Below are 24,778 nucleotides of genomic sequence, written 5' to 3'. Positions count from 1 at the left end.
GCTGTTGTCTCTCTTTGAATATAGAGAGGCACTGCTGTTGTCTCTCTTTGAATATAGCTTCATCTATGGCATTGAAGCTGAAGAATGACAATTACCCCTTATGGTGTGCATATTTTGTCTTTTTTCTTTCTTCTTGTGCTCTGAATTAGGCAACGATTATCGCAACTTTGTTATTTAAATTACTATTCATAGTTTCATACCCATCTAGTTAGTTAGTTTTTTTTTTTTTTTTTTTTTGGGCCAAAGTTAGCTAGCACCGTTTGTCTGCTAAATAATAGTAAGGTGGGAAAAAATTTCCTATAATCTCAAAAGTGATTTTTTGTTTACCAGAAGTGATTTGTAAACTTTCTCATTCCAAGTCTTTTCAAAACTCTATAAAATAGATAAAATTTTATAAAAAAAATTATAAAAAACAACAGAATAAGATCCACATTTAACATTTTTTTTTCAAAATCCATTATTTTGCTTTTTTTCTCCTTCACCCCATTACATATTTTTTTCCCACCCCCACCAACTACGACTAGAGTCAGAATAAAACCCAGACTTCAGACTTTGTAAATAAAAGAAAAGAATTTCTTTACTCCTATACTCAAAAATTAAAATTTCCTACTCAAAACTTTCACATCTAACTCCCCAAAAAAATTAAAACTCTCACCTCTACTTCTCTGAACTCAGATTTTGTAAACAATTTCAATAAAAATAAATAAATAAATAAAAACACCCCAAACAAAGCACATGAACAATGATACAACAGAAATTTCACTTTTCATCTGGAGTCTAATCGAAAATTCCCCTGAGATTTGTAACAGAACAGTGCTTACCAACCATCCACCTAAATAATACTGAAGTACATATAAACATCACAAAGTAGCATCATCCAGACTACCAACAAGTAGCAGACGACAAGTACTATTCAGAAACACTAGGAAGAAACCATCAACTAAAGTCAAAATAACAACAAATTATCGCCTATACAGCTCCCATGCATTACAGTCGAAATAAAAACAAATTGTATCCCCTTTAAAGCTCCAGAAGCCACATTTTCTTTTCCATTGGTAAACAAATGAAGGCCTCCCTCCATGATTGGCTATCCATCATCTTCATTAGTGCTTTCATATAAAGTTCCTTCCCAATCTCTGGCATAGCTTCCAACACTCTAATACACTCTCTCAAGCTGTAATCTATAACCCCAGAACGGGGAGACGGAGATGCAGCGGATGAGCACCTCTGCATTTTGGCTCGGGGTACATCACACATGTTCATTATGGCCTCTGCGAGATCTGTAGTGGCACCCTTCTTCTTTATGGGATTTGGGGTCCCATCAAGCTGGTGGGAATCTGAAACGGCATCCCCATCTCCATCAGATTCACCCATACCCATATCAAATTCATCCTCCTCATCCTGGTTGACCTTGAGAATTTCCAATCCTTCAATCCCGCTTTCATAAGAATCACCATATATGATCTGTAACTCAGGCCATTGGGGCAGTCCATTTCTCTTAAATCTAGACCAGCTTGGGTTTTCCTGGAGAAATTTAAGGCAGTGATATCAAATGATTGTGTTTTCCATTTTTCGAACAATTACCAGAAATCACAAGACAACACATTCTGAACACTGAAGATTTTACCTTAATGTGCTTTTCCCAAAGACTATCATCTTCGACTGTGCAAGTCCTGGTCACTGGATTCCAAACGAAACCTGACGTTTCCAACAGTTTTTTAAAGCTCCTATAATCCCTTCTGAGTTTGTTCATTTTATTTCGGAGCTGTAACATTTTAAACGGGCGCCCTAATTTAGCCTCAAACTGTGTTTTAACGTTGTTCCACCCTACTTTGTTAAAAGTACTAGTGGTCTTGTTCCCTTTCTCCACCTCCTCAACCATGCACTTTACAAAAGCATCTACTTCCTCTTTTCTCCATGTTGCAGACTCACAGTCTTTGTTTGACGTTGCAGCCATTGGCTCGAAACTCTAGAAAACATATAGTAACCCAAGAAATCATATGTCAGATGTTATTAATAAATCTCATAATCATAAAACTAGCGAACTCTATATAGAATTGTAGATCAAGCAAGCTCACTCTTTAACCAATGCAAATGGAATTTCAGAATTGGATTTCAAAACTCAAGACCTTCTGAATATAACAAACAGAAATACAAAAAAAAAAACCATGATTTTATTCATCCAAAAAAAACAAACAGAAATACAAACCACCAACTAAAGTTTCAGAAGGGGGAAAAAAAGAATGATTCACCTAAGCAGATCCCTTGTAAGTCTGGAATTCAAGACATGATTCTAATCTGGAATACAACCCTCTCTTCCCGGGTGGCCTCCCACTTCATCTACTTTTGACAACATGCTAACCTGCAACCTCTTTTAACAGCCTCTATTGAGGATGAGTATATATTTTTCCCAACAGTTCGTATTCCTCCATGTTGCTTGTAGTGCTTCATTATTCAGCTTAGAATTTCATTCAAGCTAAACCTCTTCCGTCAGGTCGGTAATCTCTTGCTCTAAGTGCTTCTCTTTTGTTATGAGGACTACTCTTTAAGTTCTTATTTCAGTTGAGAGCAATAAGTAGAAAACAGATAAACAATGTGCTGTCTATAAATCATAGACTAACTTTAAGGGCCCTAACTAGTTATCATCAACTGACATCAGCATTGTAATCTAACTTCAGCTAATCCGAGTAACCTATACCATCTTTGTCACTTCATGGTGCAATATCTTCAGCAGTTCAACCATACATCTCCATTCTACTACTGCTGTACAGCATTCACATGGGAAACTGTGGTTATCATAAGGATGTTCTTAGTGGACTCTCATATTCCTTGGAATAGATAAAAGCGGACTTGTCATTGATCTCCATTGCCCATATGAAACCCATCAAATTCAAATGCCTTTTTTTGGATGAATAAGCTATCATTACCAGAACCCCGAAGCGGGCAATGGATTATACAAGGAAAAGGGGGGGGGGGTAAACAAAGCAGCCTACACCTGACTAGAGGGCTGCAAGGGAGCGTCAAAATCCCATATAGAAACAATGAGCTTGTTCCTCGGGGACTTCAAAACTGGGGTTGGGTAACGATTGGAGTCTAGAAGAGACATCGACGCAAATGGCTTTCCAAATCAAGTCCAAAGATCTGGAGTTGGAGGTCCATTAACTTAAGCCGTGTTCCTACCATAAGTGAGCGATAGCAGCTCTACAGACCGACTTACCAGCCAGGACACAAGCAGAAGAGCCAGAGAAGGATCTCTGGGACCATAACCAATCCCAAGCTAAACCAAAGGAGCATCTAGTGCAATGCCAACTGAAAGCTATGACTCTCTCCACGATGGAGCAGAAAAAGGACAAGTAAAATAGAGGTGCCACATCTTCGATGGCATTCCAGCTTAAGATGTAATTTGGCGAGGTCAGAATGTGACAGTGGATAGGGGAAGATTGATGGGACACGGTGGCTGAAAGTTCTGCAAACAGTGAAAGCATCACAGGGTATATAGCATTTGAACCAAACCAAACAAGCCCAAGTAGTGGTATTGCAGAAAATCAAGGCGGGAAAAAAGTGAAGGCCATGCAAGCCCACTTATTTACGTTGAATTATATCCCAGCTCTAACATTTCTATATATCTAATTCATGGCCAGACTACTAATTAGGCAATTGCGAACAACTAAAAATCAAGGTCCTGCATTAACCACACCAACAAGAAGTTTGTGTTTATGCATATAGCTGGAGTTCTAATGAAACAATACATAATTTCCCAGATCAAGATGATATACCTACCTAGCAGTGGAACAAAATGATGTTAACAATACTTCTCCGTTAGATTTGAAAATCTAGTTAAAAGACCTTTTCTGATCAGGTCTACCACATCTCCAAGTATTCATAAGAAAGCCTGTGCTCATCTAAAGATGCAGCAGCTCTGGTTTGTGAAAACAAAGAAACAGACAAGTTCAGATCTAAAGAAATTATTGAAATAACAAAAATCTAAGAACAATAACTAACAGGGAATGCAGTCATACAAGTTTGACACAAAACTAATAACTTCTAAATTATTCTCAATTTAAACTTGGAGAGTTATCAGGAAAACATAACACCACAGTTCTAAAAAGGAAGTGAGAGGGTTGGGCAACACACTAAGGACAGAAGACAAGACAGGAGGTGCTGGAATCCACCTGCCGTGGGTTTTGAATCCACCAAAATTCCCTTAAGAATTTGCCCAACTCAACAGCTTTTAGAAAATCTGAAATCTATTAGTCATAATATGTATGATGGCTTGTAGCCTGACGTCCATACGTAATTTATTGGATCACTCATTACTGTTACAACTGGGCAACCAAATACCAACAAGAACTAAAAATAAAATCTGATGCCATGACTGATGGGAAGTCCTACAACAAGGACTTCTAGTTGACCAAAATATACAGAAAGAAAACTGAAATAGTATTCTTAATGACTCCAGGACAGACTAACAAAAATCAAAGCACAAAGAGAGACGTCAATATTGCAAATGATTCGTCTAACTGTCTAACCGGCCCAACTAAGACTGGGAATCTCTTTCCCTTCTTCCTTTGTGCTGCTGCATCACACCTATTTCTGGAGTCTCTAATGCACTGTTCCAATGACAACTAACATAGGATCCAGAGTGTTCTCCCAGTAATGAGGTTCAAGATGGCTGATCCATGAGCCAACTATGTATCAAATAGTTCTATTTTGGGACTTCTACACAAAATCATGAATTGCTGCAGTTTTTCTTCCTTCTTTTTTTTTTTTTTTAAATGTTAAGAGGAAAACTCCATATGATAAGTTGCAGTATAGATCAGGTATACGATATGTTGGATATACCCCCAACCTCCCTCTTCAATTTTCAAAGTGAAGAAATCATATATTTGATGGCTTTCACCAAGGAAGTCGATCTGATTTGTCAGATAAAATAGCAGAATGACAATGGAAGAGTACTGTTTTCCTGTGTAAACCCACCCTACCAAGGAACTTCCCTAAACCTCATACAGAGATTCAAACACAGTACTCGATAATTTCACTTTTCCCAATTGAAAACTATGAACTATTGAATCATTACATGAGCTAATCCATCAACCAGAAGTAAACTCACTTGCATTATAATCACTACCTGCAGAAGCAGTGGACGGCACAAAGAACAGGTTAAGTCCAACAACTTTCTTATTGGAATCAATTTGAACCTATCTCGACAACAAATTTTAACAGAAAATATTAGAACTGCCTCACAACCAGAGGAAGGAAAACCTTTTCTGTGATCGTTATCCAATTATATCACCAAATTACTACAGTTAACCCTCACTTATGCCTCCTCCATTATCTATGGTAATCACCTGACTTGTTCCTCAGTATATTGCTAAATAACCAGTAGCAATCAAAACACCTGACATGCTATTATCATTACAATATGGAAACCAAAAAAAAAAAAAATAACGCCCAGAACATAAACAAGGAGACTCTCCCTCTCGACTTCAAGCCACTAGAAACAAGGAGTTTCGTCTTGAGCCTTTACTTCCCTGGGCCTTTTAGTGATTAGTATCTTTCTCTTGCTTTATTGTTTTCCTTAATACCTTGCTGGCTTTGGTAGGTTATTGCCTGTGTCTCTCTCTTGTATTCTCTCCCTCCTTACCTTTGGTTAATGAATTCTTTACTCATCCAAAAAGAAAAATTCTTTACTCGTCCAAAAAGAAAAGGAGACTTCCTCTCAACTGACCAAGGACTTCGATAAACAAGAAAGTGCACCAGAATAAAACCCTGAAAGCCATGGATAAACAACGAATAGCGATTGCAAAGCTAAAGTTACGATAAGGGCTTAATTCAGCATCTCAGTTGTTCTTTTATATAATGAAAGAACACTTTTTGCTCAAAAATTACAAGACAGTGAAAAACCCTAAATGCAAGCATTTATAAAGCAATTAAAAGATGAGAAAACCCTAAATCTATCATTTCAAATGGAGAAGAAAAAAACCCAGAAAGCACATGGATTAGTGAATGCGAGAGGGGAAAGCAAGAGAACGAGAGAGAGAAGTGATTACGACCCACCTCTGCCAAATTGGAGTACCCAGCGACGTCGCAACCGGCCGTCGATTATTCGCTTGGAAGATGGTTATCAGTGGGAGGGAAGTGACAGAGATACCAGATGATAAAAGAGGGAAGCAAACATAAATCAACAGTGTTCCTTCGTGTCCAGAATCTTTCTACGGCTTGAAGAAGAAGAACAAAGCTGATTTTTTTTTTTTATTTTAAGTTTAGAGTAATTTTTATTTCGATTCTGAGATTTTATTCATTTTTTTTTTTGGTTATAGAAATAAACATTTTATGTTTACCTTCCTTGTGGTATTAAAAAAATAATTTGTAAGAGCATATTGTCATTTATTTATATGATCAAAGTATTTTTATGTTCTTTAATTACTTTTAAGGAAGTATTAAAAAAATTAATTAAGAGCATATTGTCATTTATATGATCAAAGTAATTTTATGTTCTTTAATTACTTTTTCAACTTATCGAAAAAAGGGACCCAACAATCTGTAATGCCGGGCGTATGAGACAAATAATGAAGGAATTAGGCTCTTTCAAAAACGGCCGGGCAAGATGCTTTTTATGGTCAATGAAAATCACAGTTATTTTTTAACTTTTTTTTTTTTTTTTCAGAGTTACACTACACTTAATTTGGACAAAATTTTTGTTGAATTGGGCTAGAAGTTGGCACCGGTCAAAAAGATAGATAACCTAGATCAACCAATCAAGCTATCCAGGTTATTCTAGAATGGTGGAAGATTAAAACATTTTATCAAATTTTAAATCTATGATCAATGAAGGAATAGAGGGACGGAAACTTAGAAAAGATCTGCAATCTGTGATCAATGAAGGAATGGGTAGATGGAAACTTGCACTTAAGATTTAATTGATTTTTTTGTTTTTTTTTTGGAAGGTTCACCCAAGCCATTTTACATGCACCTTAATCAGGGGAGCAGTTGTTACATAGATTTGCTTTATCTTACCATCTCAAGAGACTGCCACCATCATGCCAATGTCTATGAAGTTATCTATTTGATTTAAAAAGATTCAAACTTTTATGCTCTAACCATGAACCCAAGAAATTTATCAATACCCGAATGACCAAAGTCCACCTTTCGTCAAGATCAGATCCAATTTATTCTGACAGGAGTGGATCCTGACTTTGAGCCCGGTCCAATACCATACTTGATTTGGCATACCATACTTGATTGGCTGACTTGATCAAATAAAATGAATGAGGTAATATATATACCATCAACCTTCTCTGGAACTTTTCTTTTGTTCTTAGTGATGGAGGAATTCTTTAGACATGGCTAGTGATACCATGCAATTACATGTGGGGTAATTTCAGCTATGGAGATAAGGAAGTGGGGAGAAGATTGAGTCTTTGATAAGCCGATGTAAAAATAGATAGAATGGCAAAACTGGGAAGAATCAGTGAAGAATGATCGAGTCAGACTTCATTTGGGAGTAGTTCAAAGAAATGACAAATTAAGCTTGATCATGTTAAAGAGAACCCTTTAGATGCTCTAATATGAAGGATTTATTTGGCTGAGATAGAAAAGAGTCAAAAAAACATAGGCACCCTTGTATGATTTTTTTTTTTTTTTTTGGTGAACCCGTTATATGATTATAGAGAAGTGAGAAAAGCTTAGGCCATGCATCAAAGGACTTTGAACAGAGCTATTGGAAGGCAATAGTGAATTGTAATTGTAGATAGAGGGCATGGATTGGGAGTGAGTGGGTTCAGGGTTCACTATTTGCTTACCATAGTTCCAACTTCCAACATTCTGAAAGGTTTCCTTCTCCTTTCTCCTTTCTTAGCTTTGCCCCAAGCACCTGCTTAAATGCAAGCTGAAGAGGCTTCTTTATGGAGGATATGCAGGTTAGTCCCTCAAAGATTCAGGTTTATGTGGAATGTTTCTGCATTCTGTCAGCATTCTTGAAAATCCTTCCCTGTATATCATAGCTAGGATCATGAACAAAGATACCAAGTAAGATAACCCTCGATCAGCCAGATGAGATACATGGTAATGGAAAAGAAGTAATTTGAAGACAAATGGAAGGACAGATGTGGTTGACATCCATCTTAAACCTTCAGATTCATCACTGAACAAATAAGCAGCACTTGTGAAAACTGCACCTGTTGGCATTGCACAAAAACTGATGAGGCCCCTAAGTCAGTGTTGCAGGCATAGTCAGGTAGTTGGATCAGATCAATGCTTGCTCATCAGAAACATTTTCAAATGGATTCAGAAGTAGAGCCCCATGGGTCAGAAAACCTTCATTCCCCCCCCCCCCATTTGTTTTGTGCAGATCAACCTGATTGTGATACAAAATGTAACAGAGAGAAGTAGATTATGATTATTGCATTCTACATTTCTATGGTGATTGGTGAAGAGGGGTTGGGGGAGAGTGATTATTCAGTATATTTTGGTCTTTGTCTATGCAGCTAACCATATTTCACTGCTTGATCATCTTAGTCTCTAGTCCCTCACCCTCAACAGTCCAATAAAAAGAACAAGTCTCATCCTTGATCATACAAATTACACAGTTGGAGGACAACTTGTTTCTGTCTCCATTACCTCAACCGTTGATGCTAGCTTCTAGTTGAATTCCACAACAATAAATCACAGGTTAACCACTCTTCCTCTTACTTCATTTATAAGAGAGCATCAATGGATGAGAAATGCTGAAAACGCAACATACCTCAGATGAAGTTGTGCACTCTTCAGCTGCTATCCTCCTTTTAGTCCTCCAGCTCACATAAGAATTAGATGAGCAAGATGAAGGAAAAAAAAGAAGATAAATTCTGTCCCATGATGAGTTGCAGTCATACTTCAGCAGCTATCCTCTCTTTAGCCACCCACCCCACATAACTTGACATTGTGAATTTCCAACTGATAAATCAACTATGAAGAATTGGTTCAATTTTAACTAACCGTCTGTAAGCAACCATAATGATTAGTACACATATAATATTCATATCAAATGCCTTGCATGGTCATATAGCACTAAAATGACAGGATCTAAACTAAAGCCAAACTGTCACTGTACATCCATAACCAATGGACTTCAGTCTAATGAAGCCAATGACCAACAAACCAAAGGCTTGGCAATGTAATCATCAGCATCTATCAAGAAGGATGGCAGTGAAAAAAAGACCAGGTCAACCATATCAAACCTCCCCTTTACTGAAATCAGGAGCTCACCCGGCAAAGAAATATAGGTGATCTGTACAAGAATATCTTTTCCTGAGAGTAAAGATTGTATCAAGGTGTATACTACAAAGCCTTGGAGTTGACAAATTTGGATTCATGAATAAACTAGAATGAGAATATTGTTGTCAGTTTAAAAATAAGACAAAAGAAAAATATAACAAAGCCAAGGGGTTGGAATTGGATTTATTCAGGAATTATCATTTGTGTCTCAAAAACAATGAACCAAAAGGCAACCAATTACTAAAGCATTTTCTTGAAAATTTGGTTAAAGATTTTGCACATAATTCCTTTACCTTTTGGAATTTGAGTCTTTTGAGCTGAGATACGGGTTTCAGAATATTTTGTGGAGAATAAAAAATTCTCAAATTTTTTTTCCTGAAATTCTCAAAAATTATTCAAACACAAACAACTTTTTGCTGAATTTATGTGAATTTGTTAGATGAGGAAGAAATATCAAGCACAACCAATTTCTAACATGATCTAAGAGCTGGAAACCTGACTACTTAAAAAGAAAAAGAAAGAACCATCTAGTTTTTAAAGGGGAAAAAGCAATTCCATAGAGTACAGCAACAATAAGCTACTGCCTGGACAGACCCAGAAGACAACTAGACTCTCGCCTATAATACAATTCACAGCAATGCAACAAGTAGAAGGCAGAAAACTTCAGCTATTACAGCAGGCAAACATCATAGCACTTAGAAGACTCTCACATATAATACAAGTCACAGCAAGTAGAAGGCAGAAAAGTTCAGCTATTTCTGCAGGCAAACATCATAGCACTTAGAAGCCAATTTGATGCAATCCAACCAATGTAGGATCTCAGCATTAGGATCTCTTTCAATGAGAATGTCGGAGACTGTAATCTGCAGAGTTCCTCTATAAGCAGTGATCCGGCCACGCACTCTAGCAAGGACACCCAATTGAACACCTGAAGCATGTTTAGCAGCCATCTTAGCCAGGAGTTGAACATCTGAAGGGTTGTGCCTAGAGAAGTAAGGAGAATCATGATGGTTGAGCCAAAGTATGCATGTGATACAACCAGTACCATCGTCAATGAGAAATTTTAGAAACCTGTTACCCTTTAGCTCTCGGCTCACCACCACTCCTAATGTTTCAACTCTTGAGACTGGCCGGCCCTTTCGGTAGAAACAAATAGGATCTGAAGAAGATGATGACAAGGAAGACTTTGCAGAGAGGGACAAGAAATCAAAAGCGAGGAGCTTTACATATGTACTCTGCATCGGATCCATGTAGGCTCTTACTTTCTTCCCCACTTTATTGTTTGAGAACTGAACCACAAAAGAAGGGTCTGTTTAATTTCAGGCCTGATGCTCAGTAGTTACTGATGTTGTTGCTTTCTTATTGGTTTCCATAGTAGCTATAGAATGGCAGGAAGTACATCCAGCATCCTATAAGGTTTAAAACCTGCTGTTCAAAAGCCAAAGAACGACTTTTAAAATGTAGAAGAGATGAGCAGATGAATATTTAAGAAAGTGCAACTGTGTGATAGCCCATAAACTTGGGGATTCAACCTAAAAACTAAATCAGTAAGGTGGAAATGGCCCAAGGGAGTTCCCAGCAGGGAAGGACCCCATTTTTGTATGATCTGAAAAAGAAATGAAAAAAATGTAAAGCTCCTTTTCAAATGGAGAGAGTGTGGGAAGAACAAGAACGACTTCACCAGAAATTCTGTTTCAGTACTGTCTAACCGACAGGATTTCTTTGAGAGATGGAGGACAAAAGACAAATCTTGACGTGGGTAATTAGAATAAAATCTTAAAAAGGTTGTAGAAAATCAAATTTTCTTCATTCAGTAGGCACCAATTTGGTACCGCAACCGCTGTTTTACCTTAAAAATAACATTTGACATTGATGATGCATGCCATAAGGATAGAAATCGAATAGTTAATAGCCAGTATCTACTTCCTCTTCCTGTTAATTACAACAACAACAAAAAAAATGATCTTTCAACTAAGACAGAAAAGAAGAATAAAGAGGATGAGATATCAATCGAATACTGGAAAGGGGAATTAGAAGGAATAAAGTCGCAGCAACGAAGAAAAATCATGAACGCCCCTCAAATTCATGAAGTGCTGGAGAAGCTTAGCCTTCAATGGCCTGAACTAACCTGTTATTCCTCTACGGATCAGAAAAAGGCTGGGACCATCAACAGTTTTCAGAAAGGGCTGATTCTTCGCTTGTGTGCAAGGATCTTTTCTCGATCACAGGTTGAACTCAAGCTCAACCATGTAAGTGGATCTTCTGTCTTTATTTTTTCCGGAGGATATGAGGTGTTTAGATGCAATCGAATTCACACTTGTTTAAGGGCGATCACTCTCAACTAATTCCCTTTGCTTCTCTGCAGAAATCGAAGTGCTATAAACACGAGAAAGAACAAAACAATGCCTTAGGGCTCTGGAACTCAGGCGTTCCTTCAATTTCCCCTTAAAAGATTGCGCCACGCCGGAGATGGGGAACGTTTCCCCTGGAGGCCGCTTCAAGGGCAAGGAACTCTGTCACAACTCTTTTGAGTCCTTTAATAAGTTGCGGATTATAGCGGGAGAAAGAGAATGCCTGCGAAGTCTAAAAACTTGCCACATGGATTATACCAATCTAGTGGCTAGCATATATTTTTGGTTTTACCCCATTCAAACCCATAAAAACTGAAGCCGATTTGAAGAAAAACAAAAATAAAAAATAGTATTGGTTCGATTCCTCCCTGCAGCGATTCAAAGCAAACTGTGACGCCAGCTTCAAAGAAAGTGGACCAAATATGGGCCTGTGGCTAATCATTAGAGATTCACAAGAGCGAGTGAGATTAGCAATTCACAAAGTCGAGTGAAATTAGCAACATCAGAGCCTAGTTGCTTTCAATCAGCAGCAATTGGGGAGGCTCTCGCAATCAAACGAACTATCCTATATGCTTTGGGAGAAGGATTTGAAAAGGTCATCATCGAATTGGATTGCAAAGAAGTGTTGGGCTACATTCAAAATGTCGGTCCAATTAGAAGAGACTTAGAGCCCATCATTCCAGATATCAAACATCATACTCCCCATTTTGAACTATGTAATTTTAACTTTATTCCTAGGCAGGTCAATTATGTTGCTGACCACCTAGCTAGGAAGGCCCAGTCTTTGACGATGGCGACTATTTGGTCTACTTCCACTCCTTGGCTTGTAGATTTGATCTCTACGGCCTCGATTTTGCAATCTGTTGAATGAAGATGTTTTTCTACCAAAAAAAAAGAATGAAACCGATTGAACCCAAGAAATGATTAGTGTCATCTCAAATATTTTATGTTGACCATTGGATTGGGATAATCTCAGTGGCAAGTTTTTAGACTTCACTAGGCACTCTCTTAGAAATATTCTCCCTATGAAAGAGCAGAACCTGACTTCGAGGGAATTCAAACTCACCTGACTTCGAAAAAATTCAAACTCTAACCTCCTATTAAGAGGTGTTGGTTTCTTACTAATTAAGCAATCCCTTGGGATTTATTTTGTGTTTATTGTTATACTTATATGTTATACGTTTTTCCAACTCATATAATGTGGTATTTTTGAAATCATGATTATAAAAATCTAAATTATACTTTTATTTGAAAGAATAGAACACCCCTCAAAATTCATAATAATTTTATTTTAATCAAAACTATAATAGACTTGTTTATTATGGGTTTCAGGTCAAACTCATTCTATTCAATTTTGCACAAACCAATGAAAACCTAAGGTTCTCCTTCTCACTTCCAAACCTTAATAATTTTCTCATCATTATAATCAATTTTCCAATTTGACATGTCAAATTTGTTTTTGGAGAAAAACTAACAAACCAAATGGTTCATTTTTTACCAAAATTGAATTCTTGTATTAAATTAAATAGACAAAATAGAAAATAAGAACTCATGCCAAAAAGGCCCCAAGTATAATCCGACAAACATAAATGTCAATCCAAAACGACAAGAACACCGTTTTCCTTTTCCCCCTGATTGGGTTTTACTTTTCAGTCCCCACAAGATCTCCCAAGCATAAACACTTCATCCTTTCTCCCTCTTCTTTGTTTTTTCTTTTCAGCTGAAATTAAGCACAGTAAGATGAACGTTCACATAAACACCCTCGTCGGCCTCACGGCGTTTCGTTGGACTATCTTGTACAAGAAGGGGAAGAGACAGAAGAAGATTTCGTGTCAGATAATTAGTTGGGAAGAACTGCAAGAGTTCCAGAAAGAGAGCTCTTCTGGGTTATGTTTTAGGTTTCAAGTGTTCTATGGTTCAATGTTGCTCCATATAACATCAAGGGAGATGGGAAGGATAGCAATGAAACGCAAGGGAGTACGGGGCACCGCCGATGGTTAGCAGGAGGAAGAAAAGTGTCGAACGAACGTAATTAAATCCCATGTGGTGGTTTGTCTTCAGCAAATCCCATACTACTTGTGTTGCCATTAATTCAAAAACAAAAATCCTTCACTCCTACACCACAGATGGCAGGTACCTTCCCATGCTCATGACATTTCCAATGTTCAACTAACATTCAAGCCAATATTATCACGTACCAGTTCTATGGATATAAAATCATCAGATGCAACACTTTGTCAGTTGGATGACAATGTTCCATGTATTGGAAGTATTATTCTCCTGTACTAAGCTTCCTGAGGCTTAGCAACATTCTGCAACCAAGAATCAAAGGGCCGACAGAGAGTCATGTAAAATTGCAAATGCCACATTCAAATTACAGTGGAGGAAGAATCGACAAGTACTTAATCCAGCAATGAACATGATTGATAGCATCCCATCTGGGACAGAGTTGACGAGTCCTATACCATACGTATGTATGTCTTACTAAAGTAATGTGAGGCAACAGATGCGAAACTTCAAAAACTTCAGGAGACTTCCGCAGAATTAGGGTGTGAACCATAAAGACCTCTGTCCTCTCCCCCAACCACAGAATATCCCAAAAGGCTGAAAAGAATATAATATTCATGTACGACGAAATGACAAAGCTGCTACTGCTATTGTAACATTATACACCTAAAAGAACAAATTATGACTTGGGAAGATTGAGAACAGGACCTGCATCACCATTGACTGCAACAATCTTGCATAGCATCTCTTTTCTCCTATATGCGCTAATCAGCAACTCGAGTATTTTGACAAGTATATTAGGCCTGAATTTTCACATGTTGAACTTCTGGGGTACAGCATCGAAATCATCAATATCAAATCTGGGCCGCTCCCGCCCCGCCTGATTCCACATATCATTGGTTGATCAACAATTAATTGATTATATAAAACATTACAAATTATAGAAGCAGAAAATTAGCCAAGAAACTCACCTTCGCCAAATAAACTGGGTCGCACGAGATAAAATCATCCACGGCATTCAATTTCTTTGACAGTGTCATCATCCTGGTGACAAAGTTGCATAAGATGATGTTTTCAGTCAAACTTTAGCTTTTCTACAAATGATTTCCTGATTACCATCTGGTCTTAGATTTAAATTTTAAACTAAATATAAAGATAAAATAAAACCTCTTGGTTGAATAAATCATATGATGGATCCGTTGGCTAGCATCGCTCTAGTCCCAGCCTCACTTGTTCCAATGGTAACCATTATTCCTTATAAATATGAAAAGATCCATGGGTGCAAGTTTGGCCCTGATGGCCCAAACCTGCACTGAGCCTGGAAAAGGTCTAAGCTCAGAATTATGGCCCTAAGGGTGGGAAAAGCCCAGTCAGGGTTGACTGTTTGACCTAGCCTGGCACCGGCCCTACCACTTTATAGGATATTTTGGGTAAATGTAGAACACCAATGTGGAATTATAGATGTATTATTGTTTTTTGGGGAGGTCAAGGTGGACCAGGGTTTGTGTTTGACCTGGCTTGGTCTGGTAGGTTAGGATCAGGCAAAGGCATTCAAGATCAGGGCTAGTGTTTCAAAAGGACTGGCTTAACCTGACCTTGTTGCAGCCTACAAGCATTTACAAGTTCAAAGTATTAACATGCCTATATTTTAGAACAGCAAACCCCTTTTTTCCTGGATGGGGGTGAATTTTTGTCATTAAAAAAACGGAAACTCAAAACCAGGATACCTTTGAATTGATGAGTCAATACGCTCAATCATCTCACAAGTCTTGTACTGCTCAGGATCCTCATGAAAGCTGACCATTCCATCCTTCTGATTAATTGTAGCAAATATCTCACCATCTTGAATCTTTAAAAACGGGGGAGAGCCCCGGCCCAGGGGTGTTGGAACATGTGTTAGATGGTGGTTGAGAATAAACAAAAGCTAGCATGCATTGTATAGTTTTTATAATTGAAACAAAACCAAAGACTTACCATTTGAAGTACGTGCATCTCTGCCTCCTTGGGAGTCCTCAGTTGTACCGTGTTAGCAATATCTTGAAGTGAGAGAGTCAAGTATGTCTGCGTCAACCTTTGGATGTTTCGCTTGTATAGAGAAGATACAACTTGTTTCACTAATCCAAGATTGTTGTCCTGAAACAAAAACTCAAAGGCTTTAGACAGATCGGAAAAGGTCAAACCCCAGGTTGTACACCTCATTATGGGGCAGGCAAATGAAGAAAAAGTGGAAGCTGCAGAGAGTTCAGTAGCTCACCAATTCAAACTTTTCCCTGTTTGTCTCAGCGCAGCTTTCTAATTCTGCAATCTTACCAGTGCCATAACTATTTGCCAAATCAACATAAGGCTGCAAAAAGAAGAAACATGGCTTAATTACCAAATATGGGCGATGGCAGCACCAGTAAAAGCATAGAGGAATAAGCATGCCTTTGAAACATAAACATACAACTTTTACAAGTATAAAAGGGAAAAGAGAGAAGAAGAAAAGAAGGGGAGGGGATTGGAATTAAACCACTTGTTCTCTTTTAGGATTTTACTTCCAACTAGTTAAATCCAAAATCCTCCACCAATTCCACATTCCATCTCTAGTCAACTCAATCCGAACTACATAGGGTGGAGACACGGACTTGGAATTTTGTTAATGTGAAATCCTATGCTAAAGAGATTTTAGAGACCAAGGCACAAGAAGAGGAGATAACAGTAGATTCCAGAGACCAAGGCACAATGAGAGAAAATAACATTACCAAATGCACAGCTCAATAATTAGTTGGACCCCCTGATAATTGTGCTAAAGGAAGCTGCTCCGGGATTAGGTTAGTTTGAGATAGTTTAACACTCGTAGCTTCAATTTCAGTCTCCAAAATTTTGTCTTTTTAATGAATTGTTATGGTTTTAATTTACAGTCTTGAGTTGACAAAAGATATTGATTCCTGTCATTTTTATCTGGTCTTGTTCTCAGGATATCAAGGCATTGCAATTCTTCTTAATTTCAAGTTCCAATATTAAAGAGGCTCCTACCTAATGGAAAAAACATCTAGCAACCTAAACATGATTTAGAGAAGCAATGGTTAACAAGTTATTAATCTGACTGGGTCAACCCATTATGTGTCCTCTTGAGTATAGAGGACAATTAACTGAATCTCAACTGAAGATTTCAAGTTTTCTAATTATAAAAAACCAGTCCACAAAAATTTAGAACAGATGAGACACGGCAGCTATAGTGACATGAAAAAATAACTATAATTAAGAAGTACAATATCTTCCTCCTCTCGGTCAATCTTGAACTTTGGAGCTCTAAATGTTCTGCAGTAAACCCAACTGATTTAAACCAGGTCTATGGTCAGGTGTATTTTAGTAAATTCTAGTCTTAGGGTTTACCCAGGAAGTTCCAGTAAAAGAAGGAAAGGTTTTAGGGTTTCTAAGGTGGTTCTGAGCCTGACAAAACTTAACTTCAGATCTGAATCCTTTTGTACGGTGAATTCCAAAGGCCAATTAGGGTTTCGGTTAGGGTTGGGAAAGGGAGAAGGGCTTGCTGTCCTGCAGTTCAGACTTGTGGATGCTAATATTCTGCAGTTCAGAAACTGTTTCAGTGAATGAAGGTTGAGATGATTAAGTACTTAGGGTTTTCAGAAAATTTAAAAATTCTGCAGATCCTCTTGAAGAAGATGAAGTGCAGGAACTTTCAAAGTCCAGAAAACTGGGCTGATTTGGGGAAAATAATGTTAGGACTATACCCTAATACTAGGGGCGACCAAAAAGTCCTAACATTATTTTCCCCACATCAGCCCAATTCCCCACGTGCAGAGGGGTTAATGGGGCTGGGGTTTAGGATCTGCACGTGGGGAAATTGTAGGGTAGCCATAGAGAAGGAGGGGGAGGGAAGCTTGTGGGTGTCTAGGGGAAGTACGGAGGAGGCTGGGGAGGCCATGGGGTTTAGGGGAAGGGGTTAAGGGAATCATGGGATCTAGGGGAGGCTGCTGGATTGATGCAGCAACAAGGCAGGGGGCTTGGGAGGTTGCGCACAGCAGGGGAGGGTGGGGAAGGGTCACGGACAAGAGAGGGAGGACTGGGAATGGGGTAGGGGGTTTCTCTTCCTTATTTAAAAGGCTTGATGGAGGCTTGATGGCTTTGATGAATACTTGAAAACTGCTAGATTGTTGAAGAATTTTAAACAAACACTCAACCAAAGTCTACCCAATAAGGAGACCTTGATCCTCAACTCGACAATTTTATTAATCATCAAAACTGAGAATTACAATGCAAGAAGAAGCTATTTATAGCCTTAAAAAAGAGACCCTGACTTAGGTGGGGATTCCTCAATGAATAAGGTTCCCAACTCTTGACCAAAACAGTTTAAAAAGGAATCAAATTACTACAAGATTACAACCCTTAGATTTGAATATTTTTTAGACACTTAACTTGGGAGTTAACAAACAACTTTAAATCAAACTATAACAAACCAAACTTGAATCAAATAGGAAACTAAAAATATAATCAAACCACAAACTAGAGTTGGAAGTGATTCCAGCTCTCAAAAAGGGGGCAAAATGCCCAAAATACCCCTCCAAAGGGGTTCGACCAGCTTAGAATGGTCTCTTGGAACCATCTTAGGGGCCCCACTTAGAGTCTCGGCCAGGGGGTTTTTGTATTCACATCACCAACCATTCAAAGCCCCAAGAGGCCAGTGGGTAAATAAGGAAACAATGAAATTATGTCCCATGGAAACTGGTCATAGCTTGCTTAAATCATGTCCCAGTGGCATACTGGAAGTACAAATTTTTGGACTTCCAATCATAATTGATCTGTGCATCATGGATTATGAACAAATCTAGGCAAGGGCAACCTTCTGCTTTGGTGATCAACACAATTGTCCGGGAGGTATGCAAGTCCTAGGAAGGTGCGACTCTTAAAGCAGCGCCACTATGAGAATATAGAATTACCCATCTTCGTATATCTCTCTCCATAATAAGGAGCTATATCCCTCAACCTCCACATTCCAGTCATCAAATTCCACATTCTAATATAATAAAATTCATAATAAGTTTTTTTTCTAGCCTCCATCAAACATAAACTATGATTTCTTTCAGGTCCATCAAACACTAAACCTCACTGTTTACTTTTTGGCATAACAAATTTCACAACTTCGCTAGTTACATATTTAATTGCTATATTCTTGCACCTTAGTGGCGGGCCTTGGTGCAATGGCCGATGGACCCTAGTTGTAGCCTGAGGTCTAGGTATAGAAACAGCCTCTCAGCAAAAATTGTTAGGGTAAGGCTGCGTAGGAAGAATGCACCCTCCCCAGGACTCTGCTTGTGTTGAGGCCTTTGGCACTAGGTTTGCCCTTTTTATTCTCACACCTTGACATTGAATTCCTTTTAGCCTTCAGAAATCAGAATCTTCCCTTGGGTGACTATACACCAACCATCTAAGTTTGGTCTACGTCTCCATTTTCTTCTCACTTTTCAATTGCAAGAAATATTTAAATTAAAGATAATAACGGGAGTAAAGCCCCAATTTTGAGTTGAGTATCCAACCAAGATTGTGATATTGCAATGGCTCTCTCTAATGGAAAAAAGCTAAAATGTGGCTCCCTATGAGTATTATAGTTAAATAAACTCTCCATTCATGTAGACACTCAATAATTTAACAGAAGGCTAAAATTTAGTTGTACACTTGTACTAGAATCAAACTGGAAGACTATTCCTACATAATTTTGAATTTCAGTTCATCATGGTGATTACAACACACACTAATCATGATGCCCAATCATCTCCACATAATCCAATTTAATTCCTAGCAGCTTGGCCTCAAGTACCCAACAAGCCTAAGAAAAGGAGAAAATGGGCCAGCACCCTAGACCATGTAAGATTTTGAATTCATCTAGTCAAGGTAATTAAAACATGCAATTATCGTGATTCCCAACCATCTCCACATAACCCAGTGTAATTCTTACAGTATGACCACAAGAGCCCAAGAAGCCTAAGAATGAAAGAAAAGAAAATGGACAATACTCAAGACCATGCAACTTGAATCCTTAATTATAGCATTTATTTACCAAAATGAGAAAAGCATTACGTAGACCAGTGAACATTCAGGGAAGTTGTGGGCCTACCCAACCTAGATAAAAAGAAGATATTTAAAAAATGAGAAATAACCAATGACATTCAAAACGAGGTTCCTTAGTATATGTTTTTTGCTGGTGACATTGTTTTGGTAGACAAGACACAAGTAGAGACCAATACCAAGTAAATCATGGTGAGCAACTTTGGAATCAAAAGGGTTTCAACTAAGTAGAAGGAAGACAAAGCAACTAGTGTGTAACTCCGGTCATGATTGGACGAATAATGAGTGGTGAAACTTTATGAGGAGATTCCACAAAATGATTATTAAGTTCCTTGGCTCAATCATAAATAAGAAGGTAATATAGAGGATGATGTTTCCTAAAGAACTAAAATATAGTGGATAAAGTCCGATGTCTTGTGTGATTAACGTATTCCTTTAAAGCTCAAAGAAAACTCTATAGGAACATCATATGATGACCTATAATGTATTTTGCAAAGTGTTGGCCTGTTAAGAAGTCATATAGCTAAACTTAACGTAGCATAAATGAGGATGCTAAGATGGATGAGTGGCAAAACCAAGAAGAATACGGTAAAGGATGATCATGTTAGAGCTAGCCTTGGAGTAGCTCTGATAAATAACAAGCTAAGAGAAAGTCGATCAAGGTGGCATGAACACATTCAACAGAGGTATTTAAACACCCCTACATGGAGAATCTATTTAGAAGAACCAGGGGCAGACCTAATATTTAAGAGAAGTGGTGAGAAAGGATATCCATAACTTAGGCCTTTTATCTAGTATGGTCTACAGCTGATTGGAAGGCAAGGATCCATGTACCTGACCCCATTTAGTTGGGACAAGACTTGTTGCTGTTGTACCCAAAAGCCGAGGGGGGGGGGGGATTGTCTTACTTTTTATCACAAAAAATATAATTGACCACATCATGTTCTGAACAGGACACCAAACACAGAGTAAAATGAAACTGAAAGTCACAGCTGCCAGATAGCTACCTGAGAGAAGTTCTTCAAACTCCTTTGCGCCACTGAAGACGTATACTTGGGGAAACTAGTAGGAGACTGTCACAGAAAGTGGAATAACTCAGTAAAGGGAATCCTTCAGTCAAAGACGGAAAAAATAGACATAGTACCAGAAAATCATAAATAAGAAGGTAATTGCTTTTGCTTTTACATAAGCACTTTTAAGTTGTAAAATGACCAAGCAAAATGGTAATACTGGTGAATAAACAAAGAAAGGCTAGAATTGCTCTAAGATCACTTACCTCTTATGTGACATCAGTAAGTTGTCAGGAAAAAAAAATACAGTGATGCTTTCACAGAAAAAAGGATTCAAAAACCAAGAAAGAAAAGGAAAAAAGGGGGGGGGGGAAATGACCCCCAACTTTCGACCTACTGCTTTGGTGCTTCTTAATTATTTCAAACATAAAACACTATTCCCTAGTTGGAGCAAAATTTTAAGGTCTGAAAATTTGAGGATCAAATTAATTAAGAGCTACAGTGTTTTCTTCAAAATCCAAACAATTGTAATTCCAATCACAGAAATAAAAGAATGAAAGAATAATCAAGCCAACCTGCCCATTGTGGATAAGAGATACCAAGATGTACTTTTTGTATGCTTCAACAGCTATAGCATTTGTACTTGACATAGGTGCAGTAACAACCTGTATATGAAAAAAGATGAACAGTTTGGTACGGCAAATAAGTTAAACAGAAATTGTCATTATAGAATTATCAAACAGCGAATAACTGAGCTAGGTCTTCCACATACATTGTGTAAAAGTTCCATAGCTTTACGGAAAAGTTTCTGTCCTATGCAAATCATCCCCCTATTAATAATGTAAGCATAATTCGTCAATTACAGGGTTCAGCACACCAACACTAAACCAAAAGTTGAAATTATCATCAACAATATAATGCACAAAAAATGAAACTGGAACTGCAAGAATAAGGACTAAAACATAGTCCAGTAAAAGTACTTATAATGTTCTCATGAAGCCCAAAAGAAAGGGCTTGTTATGCAAGAAGAGTAGTTTTCTACTCATCTAAAATCCTGAAGCTTGGTAACTTACCCATAATAGCAGTAAAGAAAGAAATCCCTAGGCTGATCAACCTCAAAGATATCATCTTCCAAAACACACAGACCAGTTTTGTAGCACTTCACCAATAAGCAAAGTTGAAGAAAGTCTGGATGTAAAGCAGTTAAATGTTCAGAAGAAGTCTGAAGCTTTCTAATAGCTGCCCGCAAAGGACCTACACCCCGTAATGGTGCTTGAAGCTGCAAAACATGATCTTTGAACCGCTTGCACACACTTGTAACTTAAGAGACAACAAAGCAAGCCAATATCAGTTAAGCTAGTCAAGCTTTGACAAATAAACTTCCCTCAGCCATAAGGTTGCTTACATTTTTCTGGTGCTAACCGTATCTGTTCTGACAAGCAAGAATTGATGAAGTTGGCAATGCATCCAACAAGCACACTGACTTGCTCTTGCTGAATTGGAGCAGATGTATATGCCTCCCTATGAAGAAAAGCAAAGGAGGTCAGCTCAATCAAGAAAGTAATCACAACAGACATACTAAAGAAAAAAATTAACACAATCTCCTGTGAGTTGAAGCTCTTCATAGATATCCTCTACTTCCTCCACACACGATCCTGTATTCCTGTTTACCTTCCTAATACTCTACGACATGATACAAATGAACCAACACAATGCCATTCAAGTACCAAACCCTAATAACATGCCATTAATGCTAGCGACAAAACAAAAACAGAAGTTAAAAAAACAACCCTAAAACACAAGCCCACAAAATAAGTAGAAAATTACACATACATATCATAGCGAAAGCAAACCGTCTTCAGAAAACGCGTAAAGGTGGCCAGGTAAAGCAAATAAGTAAAGTGAAATTGCGTTCGGGGCCGTGCACACAGTTTATCAGTTTGCATTGGTTACAGGACCAGTGTATTAGAATCGACTTCGAACAATAATCATATAAAACCGTCTCGAGAAGACGCATGCAGGTATATCACATTAAAGAAAGCCAATAATTCGTTCGGAGTCGCCCACACATTTTATCTGTTTTTATTGGTAACGGATGAATGTTTTTTAGCATCCATTTTAGACAATTCTAGGAAACAAAGAGAAATCAAACCCCGGAATGAAAAGAACAATCGGTAAAATAGAACTAAAAACACAGAGGAGCTTACAAGATGTAGAGATAGCCTAGAGAATGCTTGAACGGGTCGAGCTGCTCCAGGAAGGGGGCTAACCCAGACGCATGAGATTGAAGAGATTCCTCGGCTTGTTTTAGAGTGTTGTGAAGATGATGAATATCGTCGACAGTACCCGAAAGCCCTTGAATGTGAGCGATCAGAGGTTCTATCGATTCCATGAGAGACTGGGTTGAGTTCGACCTGTTTGATTGTTCTAGCTCTCTCCGCTAAAAAAATCACAACATAAGATCCCTCACTCTCGATTTCCTAATTTAACAAATGAAAAAATAAGGCCACCGTGGAATCGACCGGCATCGATTTGACCGAACTGAAGTTGGATCGGACCGGTATTGGTTTGGGTTCATAATAATACTCCCCCTCGGCCAATGACAAAAAAAAAATGAATTACACATAAAGGGTGGTGCCCTAAGTTTACCAAAATGACATGTAAAGAGTTCAGAGCCTTCAAATTTGAAAATGACATTCGGGTGCCCTGTAAACAGTTTAGACTTGAAACAACATCATTTTTAAACCAATATATGGGCACCTTGTATGCCAGCCACCCATTGCAGTACCATTTCCATCATCCATCAGAATCATCCTTGTGTTGCAAATCTATATGTACTAGTTACCAAACATATATTGTCTTGTAAAATTGACCTAAAATAATGCATGTAATTCCATTAACCTTACCATATCTTCAACCCTACAACCCCACTAACCCAACCTTTAGATGCAACATATCATCAAGATCAATGGTACCGATGAAAGGTTATATTGTTCCCAAATAATGGAAGATAGAGTTCGATATTTTGTATTTGACACCCCATTTAGAACTAACTTTTAGTGCACTCAAGGGTTTCAAGGGAATGTGGGGTTGTAGTGGTGGGTTAATGGTGCTAACCTACATCATAATTATAAACAAAAATAAAAATAAAATTAGAGGTGAAGTTAGGGCAACAAATATTGTTCATATAGTGAAGATGACCATATGTTTATTTTGGAGTAGTGTTTAATCCAAATGAGTCTTGCAAATGTATACATCTATGATTGATGATCCAGTACTTCCCATGCCAAAAAATGCATCAATCAAGATCACCAGGGCCTGGGTATTGTTATTAAAACATACACCTCCAAATCAGATAATGGTCAAGCCATTCGATGGCTTCCTTCTCAATCACTGTATATAGAAGTCAATGTGATTGGCTCATCTTTCTAAGAGAGAAAGGTTTAAGGATTTGGAGGTGTTGCTCGAGATTACCAATGTCATTTTCTTTTTGCATTTGGTGAAGGGTGTGGTTTCAAGACTCACTCGTGGCTAAAGCTGTTGTAGTAAGGAAACCATTACACTAGTGTTCTAATCTTGACTATTATCAAGTACACATTGAAAGTGACAATCAAGCTCTAATTCAAATGATCACCACTTTGGTTGAGATCTTCATGGAAAGTTTTCTACATCATAGTGAATATCTAGGCTATCGGTACTCCATTCACAAACATACATTTCTTGCACATTTATCATGAAGCTAATTTTGTTGCTGACTCTATAACCAACAAACAATGTTATTTTGGGATGTTTTTCTATCTTTTACAGTCCCTTCCTGTGTAGTGGTGGTCCCTTTTATTAGATGCACTCATGCACTAGGTTGTTCTCTTCTTAGGGGTTTCCCCCTATATTTTTATTTTATTTTTTGGTTACATAATATATTTGCTTTACACAAAAGAAAAAAATATTGCAAACTGTGTTTATTTATTTACTTAGAAAAAAGTGTGAAGAAAATATACAAGGTGATTGGACCAGACCGTCAAACCGACCAATACGGACCAACCCGCGCGATTTAAAATCATAGGTTTGCACCTGAGCCAGACGCCGTCAGGT

At 38.0% G+C, this 24,778-nt stretch overlaps 3 protein-coding genes across 9 annotated transcripts; all 3 read right to left on the bottom strand.

Annotated features, from left to right (window-relative positions):
• Positions 1-726: 726 nt before the first annotated feature.
• LOC149006386 (uncharacterized) lies at positions 727-8,983 on the bottom strand. 3 transcript variants are annotated; one of them, XM_089165758.1, is made up of 4 exons: positions 7,803-8,983; positions 3,781-3,919; positions 1,628-1,969; positions 727-1,524 (listed from the first exon to the last, which is right to left on the bottom strand). In XM_089165758.1, the coding sequence occupies exons 3-4, from the start codon at positions 1,955-1,957 to the stop codon at positions 1,021-1,023; spliced, it is 834 nt and encodes a 277-aa protein (XP_089021884.1). In that variant the 5' UTR covers positions 1,958-1,969; positions 3,781-3,919; positions 7,803-8,983; the 3' UTR covers positions 727-1,020. The 3 variants fall into 3 exon arrangements, with proteins under 3 accessions (XP_089021884.1, XP_089021883.1, XP_089021882.1); XM_089165757.1 differs by lacking the exon at positions 7,803-8,983 and adding an exon at positions 6,058-6,251; XM_089165756.1 differs by lacking the exons at positions 3,781-3,919; positions 7,803-8,983 and adding an exon at positions 6,058-6,251.
• Positions 8,983-11,789, bottom strand: STN1 (Nucleic acid-binding, OB-fold-like protein). Of its 5 annotated transcripts, none has more exons than XM_089165764.1 (3): positions 11,384-11,789; positions 11,105-11,187; positions 8,983-10,683 (listed from the first exon to the last, which is right to left on the bottom strand). In XM_089165764.1, the coding sequence occupies exon 3, from the start codon at positions 10,503-10,505 to the stop codon at positions 10,008-10,010; it is 498 nt and encodes a 165-aa protein (XP_089021890.1). In that variant the 5' UTR covers positions 10,506-10,683; positions 11,105-11,187; positions 11,384-11,789; the 3' UTR covers positions 8,983-10,007. The 5 variants fall into 5 exon arrangements, with proteins under 5 accessions (XP_089021890.1, XP_089021886.1, XP_089021885.1 ...); XM_089165760.1 differs by having other exon boundaries at positions 8,983-10,680; XM_089165759.1 differs by lacking the exon at positions 11,105-11,187.
• A 1,363-nt stretch (positions 11,790-13,152) lies between these two features.
• On the bottom strand, positions 13,153-23,143 carry COP13 (Proteasome component (PCI) domain protein). The gene is made up of 11 exons (XM_089166030.1): positions 22,894-23,143; positions 22,092-22,207; positions 21,760-22,006; positions 21,459-21,516; positions 21,262-21,351; positions 20,684-20,749; positions 15,868-15,957; positions 15,588-15,746; positions 15,341-15,462; positions 14,585-14,657; positions 13,153-14,493 (listed from the first exon to the last, which is right to left on the bottom strand). Exons 1-11 carry the CDS (start codon positions 23,076-23,078, stop codon positions 14,425-14,427), a joined length of 1,275 nt encoding a protein of 424 aa, XP_089022156.1. The 5' UTR covers positions 23,079-23,143; the 3' UTR covers positions 13,153-14,424.
• Between the last annotated feature and the right edge of the window lie 1,635 nt (positions 23,144-24,778).

Source organism: Hakea prostrata, chromosome 8 (assembly GCF_041222555.1).
Source record: "Hakea prostrata isolate BN-2017 chromosome 8, UWA_Hpros_2, whole genome shotgun sequence".
Taxonomy (NCBI): Eukaryota; Viridiplantae; Streptophyta; class Magnoliopsida; order Proteales; family Proteaceae; genus Hakea; species Hakea prostrata.
Note: the sequence above shows the minus strand (reverse complement) of the source record. Positions and strands in the feature narration are given on the sequence as shown.

Excerpts from the sequence above, each read along its gene's own strand:
- LOC149006386 (XM_089165758.1), bottom strand. The coding sequence starts at position 1,957 with ATGGCTGCAACGTCAAACAAAGACTGTGAGTCTGCAACATGGAGAAAA. Across the intron at positions 1,525-1,627 it reads TTTGGGAAAAGCACATTAAG|GAAAACCCAAGCTGGTCTAG; the intron begins GTAAAATCTTCA and ends AAATTTCTCCAG.
- STN1 (XM_089165764.1), bottom strand. The coding sequence starts at position 10,505 with ATGGATCCGATGCAGAGTACATATGTAAAGCTCCTCGCTTTTGATTTC.
- COP13 (XM_089166030.1), bottom strand. The coding sequence starts at position 23,078 with ATGGAATCGATAGAACCTCTGATCGCTCACATTCAAGGGCTTTCGGGT. Across the intron at positions 22,208-22,893 it reads CTAGGCTATCTCTACATCTT|GGAGGCATATACATCTGCTC; the intron begins GTAAGCTCCTCT and ends TTTTCTTCATAG. Across the intron at positions 21,517-21,759 it reads TTTCTTTACTGCTATTATGG|GGGGATGATTTGCATAGGAC; the intron begins GTAAGTTACCAA and ends CATTATTAATAG.